Genomic DNA, 12056 nt, shown 5'->3' on the forward strand with positions numbered 1-12056 from the left:
AATGGTCGTTTGAGGAAGGTTCTGCCAGGGAAATCATCAAGATCCGCTGATGGCAACTCCTGTGTAATCAAGTACACCAATTACGTCATCAATGTGTTCAGTCTGGAGATGCTGCAGCCACGGGAGACAAGTCTGGAGATGCTGCAGCCACGGGAGACAAGTATGGAGATGCTGCAGCCACGGGAGACAAGTCTGGAGGTGCTGCAGCCACGGGAGACAAGTCTGGAGACGTTGCAGCCACGGGAGACAAGTCTGGAGACGCTGCAGCCACGGGAGACAAGTCTGGAGATGCTGCAGTCACGGGAGACAAGTCTGGAGATGCTGCAGTCACGGGAGACAAGTCTGGAGGTGCTGCAGCCACGGGAGACAAGTCTGGAGACGTTGCAGCCACGGGAGACAAGTGTGGAGACGTTGCAGCCACGGGAGACAAGTCTGGAGACGCTGCAGCCACGGGAGACAAGTCTGGAGACTCTGCAGCTATGGAAGACAAGACTGGAGATGCTGCAGACACGGGAGACAAGTCTGGAGACTCTGCAGTCACGGGAGACAAGACTGGAGATGCTGCAGACACGGGAGACAAGTTTGGAATACGCTGCAGCCACGGGAGACAAGTCTGGAGACTCTGCAGCCACAGGAGACAAGTCTGGAGATGCTGCAGCCACGGGAGACAAGACTGGAGATGCTGCAGACACGGGAGACAAGTTTGGAATACGCTGCAGCCACGGGAGACAAGTCTGGAGACTCTGCAGCCACAGGAGACAAGTCTGGAGATGCTGCAGCCACGGGAGACAAGTCTGGAGACTCTGCAGCCACGGGAGACAAGTTTGGAGACGCTGCAGCCACGGGAGACAAGTCTGGAGATGCTGAAGCCACGGGAGACAAGTCTGGAGACGCTGCAGCCACGGGAGACAAGTCTGGAGACGCTACAGCCACGGGAGACAAGTTTGGAGACTCTGCAGCCACGGGAGACAAGTCTAGAGACGCTGCAGCCACGGGAGACAAGTTTGGAGACGCTGCAGCCACGGGAGACAAGTCTAGAGACGCTGCAGCCACGGGAGACAAGTTTGGAGACGCTGCAGCCACGGGAGACAAGTCTAGAGATGCTGAAGCCACGGAAGACAAGTCTGGAGACGCTGCAGCCACGGGAGACAAGTTTGGAGACGCTGCAGCCACGGGAGATAAGTCTGGAGATGCTGAAGCCACGGGAGACAAGTCTGGAGACGCTGCAGCCACGGGAGACAAGTTTGGAGACTCTGCAGCCACGGGAGACAAGTCTAGAGACGCTGCAGCCACGGGAGACAAGTTTGGAGACGCTGCAGCCACGGGAGACAAGTCTAGAGACGCTGCAGCCACGGGAGACAAGTTTGGAGACGCTGCAGCCACGGGAGACAAGTCTAGAGACGCTGCAGCCACGGGAGACAAGTTTGGAGACGCTGCAGCCACGGGAGACAAGTCTAGAGATGCTGAAGCCACGGAAGACAAGTCTGGAGACGCTGCAGCCACGGTAGACAAGTTTGGAGACGCTGCAGCCACGGGAGATAAGTCTGGAGATGCTGAAGCCACGGGAGACAAGTCTGGAGACGCTGCAGCCACGGGAGACAAGTTTGGAGATGCTGCAGCCACGGGAGACAAGTCTGGAGACGCTGCAGCCACGGGAGACAAGTTTGGAGACGCTGCAGCCACGGGAGACAAGTCTAGAGATGCTGAAGCCACGGGAGACAAGTCTGGAGACGCTGCAGCCACGGGAGACAAGTTTGGAGACTCTGCAGCCACGGGAGACAAGTCTAGAGACACTGCAGCCACGGGAGACAAGTTTGGAGACGCTGCAGCCACGGGAGACAAGTCTAGAGATGCTGAAGCCACGGGAGACAAGTCTGGAGACGCTGCAGCCACGGGAGACAAGTTTGGAGACTCTGCAGCCACGGGAGACAAGTCTAGAGACGCTGCAGCCACGGGAGACAAGTTTGGAGACGCTGCAGCCACGGGAGACAAGTCTAGAGATGCTGAAGCCACGGGAGACAAGTTTGGAGACGCTGCAGCCACGGGAGACAAGTTTGGAGACTCTGCAGCCACGGGAGACAAGTCTAGAGACGCTGCAGCCACGGGAGACAAGTTTGGAGATGCTGCAGCCACGGGAGACAAGTCTGGAGACGCTGCAGCCACGGGAGACAAGTCTGGAGACCGTGAAGCCAAGGGAGACAAGTCTGGAGACGCTGCAGCCACGGGAGCACGTTAAAGCCACACAGGCTGCTCATAGTAGTACGATCAACACTTGGCCTGGTGTCATAAAAATGGCTCCTAGGACAAATTGCCGCACCACTGGTTCCACCAACAAATCAATGTAACTCCGAGCTGTTAGTGTTCCTGGAATGAGGGGTCCGGCTGCCAACAAATATGCCACCACACACCATGATCAAGGGGCTATGACCAAAGTGATCGTCCTCGTGAAGACATCTTCATGGCATTTCCTCCAGACAAATTTCAGGCTATCATTGTACCAAAAGAAAATGCCAGACTCATCGCAGAGGACAGACCTCCATCCCAGCCGCCACTGCGGTCCTGTTCTGCTCATGGCCTCATACTCTAAACTGAATAAACCAAGATGTTTAGAAAATGTTGTTTTCCTCATTTGCAGGTCAGTGACGTCTCCATCCTGTGATTTCCAGAACTTTTCCTTCTTCATGTTGCAATTTTCAATGTTGAGGATTGTATTTGCGCCGTATTCATGGTGTAATTTGCGCCTTTTTTAAGCTTCGTCTGTTTTTTTTTATTTATCTAATTGTTTGTCCAGTCTGGACACAGTCATCCAGATCTTTTATCCTAATTCTCCGACAAAGTCCGGGTCACTTTTTATTTTTCTTGCGCAGCTTAAGACAAACATTCGACATTTTAAAACTGATTGAAAGGATCGAGCAGAGACACAAATATCTTTAAGATTTTGCACTAATTCCTCAAATACTGTGCCCTCCATTTTGCTACAACAGTCACAAAAAGAAAAACAGGATAAAAAAAGAAAAAAGATGATTAATCGGGGCCTTAACTTTCTAATGACATTTTTGAGCCAAAGATAGAAATGGATCCTGTAAAAGTTAAAAGGGGTATTTCCATCTCCAAGATCCTATCCCAGTATGTAGTAGGTGTAATAATAATAATATTGACGAATACCTCCAATTAGAAATTTATCATAGTTCTCCTGATTAGCTGTGTCGCTTACCCTATGTGCAGGACATTGCAGCAGCTTGGGTATCCATGGTTACGACCATTAACAACTAAGCTCATGCAATGCCCTGCACATGGGGTAAGTGACACGGCTAATCAAGAAAACAGCAAGGCAGGTGTGATCCTAGGGTGTTTTAGGGCGACTTTGGCACAATATTTGTGGTTACGCTATTTGGATTCTATCACAATAATAGATCATTAAATGTTCTTTTGTTTCGGTCAGTTTTTTTTACTTTTTTTTGCCTGGTTGGGCATTACATGTAGTTCTTGTTTTAAGAAGGATTTAATAAAAGGTAATTTTTTAAAGGTATTAGTTTATTCTGATGAACCTTCCTGTAAACTAATCCTACTAGAGTTTGTAAGTCGCATTGCATATAGTTTCTAGTTCATTTTGTTTTTTTAATATTTGTCAAATAAAAGTAAATTTTTATGGTTCTTAGTGTATTCTGATGAGCCATGCCGTCTGGCAGTTTTTTTTGGCACAAATAAAGCTGGATTTTTACGGCTCGTATCTTAGTGAATCAGCCCCAATGTTTGTGACACCAGCCTTAATGTTAACTTTTATTGAGCGCTTTTCCAGGCGAGATCCGTCCAAAAATGACTTTGTGCTCAGACCCTTAAATTGCAATATCCCACCTGTAGGACCCTGTTTTATGATGCAGATCCGACCACGATGAGCCGATTGCTGTGCGTCGGACTCCCCATCCATTCTGTTTTACAGTTCACCCTCCATCACATGTGATATTTTGTGTTTCAGCAATACGCCTACGAATCTTGTCAGCTGCTGGGTTCATGGGTTGACGACCTTGTTCAAAGAGTGGAGTTTTTTGCCTCTTGGTCCAGACAAGTGATCTCCTGTGCAGAGGAGAGGTGAGAGGATGAACAGTAATGTACAAAACACCAGGAGTCCCAACAGCTCGAAACCCCCATCCAGAGCCTAGAATTGGGTGGCAGGACCCTTCCAGAGAAGTGGTAACATGTCAGATATCTGTGTGATGGATCAAACAAATGATGGGCCGGGTCAGAGACTGATGGGTCGGGTCAGAGACGACTGTTGGGTCGGGTCAGAGACGACTGATGGGCCGGGTCAGAAACGACTAGTGGGCCGGGTCGGAGACGACTGATGGGTCGGGTCGGAGACGACTGATGGGTCGAGTCAGAGACGACTGATGGGTCGGGTCAGAGACGACTGTTGGGTCGGGTCAGAGACGACTGGTGGGCCGGGTCAGAGACGACTGGTGGGCCGGGTCAGAGACGACTGTTGGGTCGGGTCAGAGACGACTGGTGGGCCGGGTCAGAGACGACTGGTGGGTCGGGTCGGAGACGACTGTTGGGTCGGGTCGGAGACGACTGATGGGTCGAGTCAGAGACGACTGATGGGTCGGGTCAGAGACGACTGGTGGGCCGGGTCAGAGACGACTGGTGGGTCGGGTCAGAGACGACTGGTGGGCCGGGTCAGAGACGACTGGTGGGTCGGGTCAGAGACGACTAATGTGATCTCTGTGGCGCATCAGTTGCGGAATGTGAAGTGATTTGATTTTACAACCTCCATATACAATATTGATTTCAGGTTTGGGGACCGGCTCGGCCTCCAGAAAAAGACAATTCGATATTCCAGACCGAGCTCAGCCCAGACGACAGAGAACGCTGAGGGAACTACCACCCAACTTCCAAGAGACGCAAACAGCTTCTGGCTCCCGGCATTTTTCTTTCCACAAGGTGGGAACATTCTAGGTTGAGTGTGAGAAGACATGAATGAAAGCACCTGCAGATGTCTGGGGAATGCATTTCATACATCTGCATCGCTGAAAATGTTCACTTTTAATAGATATTAGGAGATATATATATACATGGGACACAAAAGGAAAAGGTAGAATTCTGGGTTAAAAGCTTCGATTAATCGGGTCCTAAGTATATAATAAAGGTCAGCTGCCAAAGTTCTGCATCTACACCACCTCTCCCCGCCATATGGGTATGAAGAACACGTACATATATTTACAGCGCTCCCTTTTATACAGTAAAATTGTCTTTCTACTGCCACCACCAGGGGGAGCCCACATCATACAATACTAATTGGGCTACATGAATCTGTATGCAGTGAGCGCCCTCTAGTGGTGGCTCCATAATGGAAATTTAAATCAAAATAGTACATAAACATAGAATACCAATATCAAGGAGTGTCTAGTCCAGGGATTAGCGATGGACATGCTGGGAAGTGTAGTTTTACAACAGCTGGAGTGCCATGGGTCGATGTAAGTAACGGGGGAGACTGAAGCATGACACTATTAGACCCAGACTGCACAACTACTGTTGCGAGATCAAAACTCGCCTGTTTTGTGTCTCCCCCCAGGCTTCCTGACCGCTGTATTACAGAACCACGCACGGATGAGACACGTGTCTGTGGACTCTCTCACCTTCAGACACCAGGTGCGGCCTATAGCGGGTGACGTGGACCGCAGCCTCCGTGGCAGCGACGTGGCCTTTTCTGTGAGTTTTGTGATCATCTGTCCTGGGTGTTACGTTAGTTACTAAATTGTGACCTCATATAATCCACGTCCGTACACATCTCTACTAGGAAGAGTCTGCTCCTGAAGAAGGGATTCTGGTTTTCGGGCTGTTCCTGGACAGCGCCCAGTGGGACCCCGATGCACAAGTCTTGGCGGAGTGTGAGGAACGGGACCGGTTTTACACGTTGCCTCAAATCCACTTTATTCCACACGTGGTAGGTGACATTACTATGCGGGGAAACATTACAGTCCGTTTTCCAAGAGATTTAATGACACTCATGGCTGTAACCACAAAACTTGCAGGTTTTTTTTTTTTTTAAATTAACTGAGATTTTGAGGCAATTTTTTTCAGTACATTTCTAAGAGATTCTGCTTTAACCCCTTAACGACCAGAGGTATTTTTGGTTTTGCATTTTCATTTTTTTGCTCCCCTTCTTCCCAGAGCCATAACTTTTTTTTTTTTTTTCCCCGTCAATATGGCCATGTGAGGGCTTATTATTTGCGGGACGAGTTGTACTTTTGAACGACATTGTTGGTTTTACCATATCGTGTAGCAAAAACAGGACAAAAATTCCAAGTGCGGTGAAATTGCAAAAAAAAAAAAAAAAAAAAAGTGCAATCCCACACTTGTTTTTTGTTTGGCTTTTTTTTTTACCATGTTTACTAAATGCTAAAACTGAGCTGCCATTATGATTCTCCAGGTCATTACGAGTTCATTGACACCAAACATGTCTGGTTTTTTTTTTTATCTAAGTGGTAAAAAAATAAAATTCTGAAGTTTAAAAAAAAACAAACAAACAAAAAAAAACCACATTGCTATTTTCCGAGACCTGTAGCGTCTCCATTTTTTGGGATGTGTGTCTGGGTGAGGGCTTATTTTTTTGTGCACCGAGCTGATGTTTTTTATTGATACCATTTTGGTGCAGATACGTTCTTTTGATCTCCCGTTATTGCATTTTATTGCAATGTTGCATAGAAAAAAAAAACAAACTAATTCTGGCGTTTTGATTTTTTTTTCTCGCTACAGTTTACCAATTGTATTAATTCTTTTTATAGGTTGATAGATCGGGCGATTCTGAACGCGGCAATAAAAAAAAAAAAAATCAAATATACAAATATTTTGTAATTGTTTTATTTTGAATGGGGCCCGAAAGGGGGTGATTTGAACTCTTATTTACGGTTTTTTTTTACTTGCTTCAATATTCTCCATGGGAGACTAGAAGCTGCACTTATCCCATGCAGCAGATATGCTCACTTGCTATGAGCACCGACCACCAGGCGGCGCTCATAGCGATCCAGCAATGACAACCACAGGGATCTCCTGCTGATCCGGGGTTGTCATGCCAATCCATCGGCGACCTGCGGTCATGTGATACGGTGCAGATTGGAGGAATGACACACTTCGTGCGCGTGCATGTTAAATGCCAATGTGAGCGTTTGACAGCGGGATTTATGTTAACAGCCACGGGTGAATCCTGATTCCACCCGCGGCTGTTCCGGGCACGTCAGCTAATCCAGCACGGATCTGCAGTCATGTGCTGGAAAAGGTGCAGGCTCATCGTCGAAGCCCGCAGCAAACGGGGAGGTGTCCAATGTTGGATATATCCATCACTGGACGTTAAGGGGTTAAAGAGTAATTGAAAATACCCTTCTCGTTCACTTTTGACAGTGTGGTTGTCAACGGGCTAAACATTTTATTTTTTTTTTTTTTAAATAAAAATCTAAATTTTTTGTAATGCATATTAATTGTTTACAGATCGGTCAGGGTCCAAGACCCGAGACCGCCACCGATCGCTCAAAAGACCCCCAAGAAGTGCGCATTCTGGAAGGCAGGAGCGCACAGGACGGCCTCCAATGTGTAAACGGTTGCAATGAATTCATGTTTGGTCACATTTCCTCCCCAGCCCCATATAGAAAATGGAATAAAAAAAACACAAGACAGTTGTACAAGACCCCAAAATGGTGGTGATAAAAACTACAAAACACAAGCCCTGGTGCCGTTCTATGGACAAAATAAAATAAATGTTGTGGCTCCTCCGAATGGAGACTGAAATATTTTTTTTTTTTGCTTGTGAAAGAGCAAAACAAACATTATAATTATATATTGGTGTCAAACTAAAAGCCAGAAAAAAAAAAAACCAAATTAAAAATTCATTTTTTCCCCCATTTTCACCCCATACTAAGTATTTTCCTGTTTTTCCAGTACATATTATATTGATATTAGTTATAAAGGCCCAAAGAGCAGCGCTGCAGTTATCACTCACAGGTCCGAATGTCACGTCTCTTCCCCTCAGCAGGTGGACGGCGGCTCCGAGAACCCGGCCGGAGGGCACAGTCCAGTCTACATGTATGAATGCCCGCTGTACAGGACGCCACAACGGGCCGGATCGCTGTCCTCCACCGGTCACTCCACCAACTTCATCACCACCGTGTCGTTACCAAGTGTAGCCAGACCCCAGCACTGGATCCGGAGAGGGGTGGCCCTGCTCTGCCAAATACCAGATTAATAATGGGGGGGACAGGTGGAAGAACACGGTGTAATAGAATGATACTGATAGGATTTGCTTCCATAGGAACAGTACAAGGTCCTTGTCAAGGAGGGGGGAAGAGAAAAGAAAAAAAAACAAGTTGGACTAAAGTTTGTAATAAATCAGATTTTGCACACAAGTGTGTTAGGACCAGGGCTGAGCAAAAATATTTGCAAGACCTGAGTCAAGCAGCTATAATGGTGGTTCGTGGCCGCTGGCTAACACGACGGTACCACAATATAGTTGTTTTTTTTTTTTTATTGTACAAACATTTTATTAGAAACATTTGTGAAAACTTTTAACAATTAGCAATTGCATTTAAACAATGTGTATAAAAAATAAAATACATAGTAATTACAGAAAATGCTGCAAACAAAACAATATATAAAAAGGATTATTTAACATTTCACATGAATTTTCAGCTTTTTGTGTAAATAAAACGATGGTGTTTCTCCCGATCGTCCGCTGATCCTATGGGGCTGCTGCGTCCTTTCCAATGTGGCCCCTTCACCTCCCGGCAGCCTCATGTTACTGATCGTCTGTAAACCTGGCGAAGGGTCGTTATTGCCTTTGTTAGTGGTGAAGCCCCATTAATTACAGAATAAAAAGTTACACAACTACAATATATATATATATATATATATATATATATATACATACATATATATATATATATATATATACACACACACACACTGTGTGCAGAATTATTAGGCAAGTTGTATTTTGATCACATGATACGTTTTATACATGTTGTCCTACTCCAAGCTGTTCAGGCCTGAGAGCCAACTACCAATTAAGTAAATCAGGTGATGTGCGTCTCTGTAACGAGGAGGGGTGTTGTCTAATGACATCAGAACCCCCTATATAAGGTGTGCTTAATTATTAGGCAACTTCCTTTCCTTTGGCAAAATGGGTCAGAAGAGAGATTTGACGGGCTCTGAAAAGTCCAAAATGTGAGATGTCTTGCAGAGGGATGCAGCAGTCTTGAAATTGCCAAACTTTTGAAGCGTGATCACCGAACAATCAAGCTTTTCATGGCCAATAGCCAACAGGGTTGTAAGAAGCGTGTTGGACAAGAAAGGCGCAAAATACTGTAACTGCCCATGAATTGAGGAAAATCAAGCGTGAAGCTGCCAAGATGCCATTTGCCACCAGTTTTGCCATATTTCAGAGCTGCAACATTACTGGAGTAACAAAAAGCACAAGGTGTGCGATACTCAGGGACATGGCCAAGGTAAGGAAGTCTGAAAAACGACCACCTCTGAACAAGAAACATTAGATAAAATGTCAAGACTGGGCCAAGAAATATCTTAAGACTGACTTTCCAAAGGTTTTATGGACTGATGAAATGAGAGTGACTTTTGATGGGCCAGAGGCTGGATCAGTAAAGGGCCGAGAGCTCCACTGCGACTCAGACGCCAGCAAGGTGGAGGTGGGAGACTGGTATGGGCTGGGATCATCAAAGATGGACTTGTGTGACCTTTTCGGGTTGAGGATGGAGTGAAGCTCAACTCCCAGACCTACTTCCAGTTTCTGGAAGACAACTTCTTCAAGCAGTCGTACAGGAAGAAGTCGGTATCGTTCAAGAAAAACACGATTTTCATGCAGGACAATGCTCCATCACATGCCTCCAACTACTCCACAGCGTGGCTGGCCAGTAAAGGTCTCACAGAAGAAAAAAATAATGACATGGCCCCCTTGTTCACCTGATCTGAACCCCATCGAGAACCTGTGGTCTCTCATAAAATGTGAGATCTACAGGGAGGGAAAACGGTGTCTGGAGGCTGTGGTGGCTGCTGCACGCAATGTTGATCGTAAACAGATCAAGCAACTGACAGAATCTATGGATGGAGGCTGCCGAGTGTCATCATAAAGAAAGGTGGCTATATTGGGCACTAATTTTTGGGGGTTTTGTTTTTGCGTGTCAGAAATGTTTATTTCTAAATTTTGTGCAGTTATATTGGTTTACCTGGTGAAAATAAACAAGTGAGATGGGAATATTTGGTTTTTATTAAGTTGCCTAATAATTCTGCACAGTATTAGTTACCTGCACAAACAGATATCCTCCTAAGATAGCCAAATCTAAAAAAAAACACTCCAACTTCCAAAAATATTAAGCTTTGATATTTATGAGTCTTTTGGGTTGATTGAGAACATAGTTGTTGATCAATAAAAAAAATAATCCTCTAAAATACAACTTGCCTAATAATTCGGTGTGTGTGTGTAGAGAGAAAAAAATTTAAATTGCAAAATCTGCTTGCAGTCACTGAATGTTCACATTCTCGGGGTTATTTTTATTTCTCTTGGAGGGGGGGGGGGGTATATGCCAATTATGTCTGTAGGACATTAGTGGTGTGATCACTGAAACACAATACTTCAAAAAGTTGCAGAACTTTTTATTACATATTTACATAAAAATTTTAAAAACAAACTATATACACCTCACATCCGTATACAACCAGTGCAGAGAACCTGAGGTGCCGGCCGGCACTGGTTATAGTCATGTATAGGGCACGAAGCCTGTGAAGCGAGGAGAGCGAATGCCCACGCTATATACCATACCCGGCACCAGTATGTATACAGGGTCGTGGTAATAGTCAGCTATATACCATACCCGGCACCAGTATGTATACAGGGTCGTGGTAATAGTCAGCTATATACCATACCCGGCACCAGTATGTATACAGGGTCGTGGTAATAGTCGGCTATATACCATCCCCGGAACCGGTATGTATACAGTACCGGGGTAATAGTCGGCTATATACCATATCCCGCACTGGCGTGTATACAGGACCGGGGTATTAGTCGGCTATATACCATACCCGACACCGGTATGTATGCAGGGTCGTGGTAATAGTCAGCTATATACCATACCCGGCACCGGTGTGTATACAGGACCGGGGTAATAGTTGGCTATATACCATACCCGGCATCGGTGTGTATACAGGACCGGGGTAATAGTCTGCTATATACCATACCCAGCACTGGCGTGTATACAGGAGCGGGGTAATAGCCGGCTAAATACCATCTCCGGCACAAGTACGTATACAGGACCAGGGTCCTGTACATCAGGGACAACCTTGTATAGACCAGAGGTAACTACTCCACACTTATTCACTTCACTCTGCTACGAAAAATAAAGTAGCATCTGAAGGTTTTTAAATTTAGGTTTACACATTTTTGGGTCTCATTTATGCAAAATGTCTAAGACAAAAACTGTCCCGACAGCGCCCAGTTGGGGGCACTACAGGACCTGAAAGTCAACCTCCATTTGGTTTATATAGGAAAAGGTCCTGTCTTCTTCACGTTAAAACAGTTTGGAAAATGAGCAAAAGTGCAAAAAAAAAAAAAAAAAAAAATCACCTGAGATTTTTTTTTTTTTTTTTAAATAAAGCTAAAATAAGTCCACACATTGCTAGTCACACAGCACGAGATGTATGCCTTCTTGGAAAAATCCATGTATGGTGGCTGCCCCAACGCCGGCAGATTTCTGGAGAATGACGGGGGGTGGGATCTGTCCGGGACACTTATGACATATCCTATTGATAGGCCACAAAGGGGACGACCCCGGACGTACTCCAAACTGCACAGACCAAGCCGACAGGGCAGAATAAGGTCACAAAAATGGACAAATTATGGAAGATCACTAGAGTCCAGTTGTTCCTCATGTATGAACCCTCACGGTGAATATACAATATGCTTCAGCTCCTCAAAAATGAGATTTTTTTTTTTTAACCTGAACATCTTACCGGATGGTCATTAACATGTCAGGACGATCCTCCACGTACGGCCACTACAG

At 45.8% G+C, this 12056-nt stretch overlaps 1 protein-coding gene across 1 annotated transcript in view; it reads left to right on the forward strand.

Annotated features, from left to right (window-relative positions):
- DNAH14 (dynein axonemal heavy chain 14) overlaps nt 1-8888 on the forward strand; it is a 182189-nt gene extending 173301 nt beyond the window's left edge. The window contains exons 81-85 of the mRNA XM_069726485.1: nt 3977-4089; nt 4790-4938; nt 5570-5706; nt 5795-5941; nt 8021-8888. Of these exons, the coding sequence (XP_069582586.1) occupies nt 3977-4089; nt 4790-4938; nt 5570-5706; nt 5795-5941; nt 8021-8233 (759 nt within the window). The 3' untranslated portion in view covers nt 8234-8888. The remainder of the gene's footprint in view (nt 1-3976; nt 4090-4789; nt 4939-5569; nt 5707-5794; nt 5942-8020) is intronic.
- The last annotated feature ends 3168 nt before the right edge of the window (nt 8889-12056 follow it).

This window comes from Ranitomeya imitator, chromosome 5 (assembly GCF_032444005.1).
Source record: "Ranitomeya imitator isolate aRanImi1 chromosome 5, aRanImi1.pri, whole genome shotgun sequence".
NCBI classification, from domain to species: Eukaryota; Metazoa; Chordata; class Amphibia; order Anura; family Dendrobatidae; genus Ranitomeya; species Ranitomeya imitator.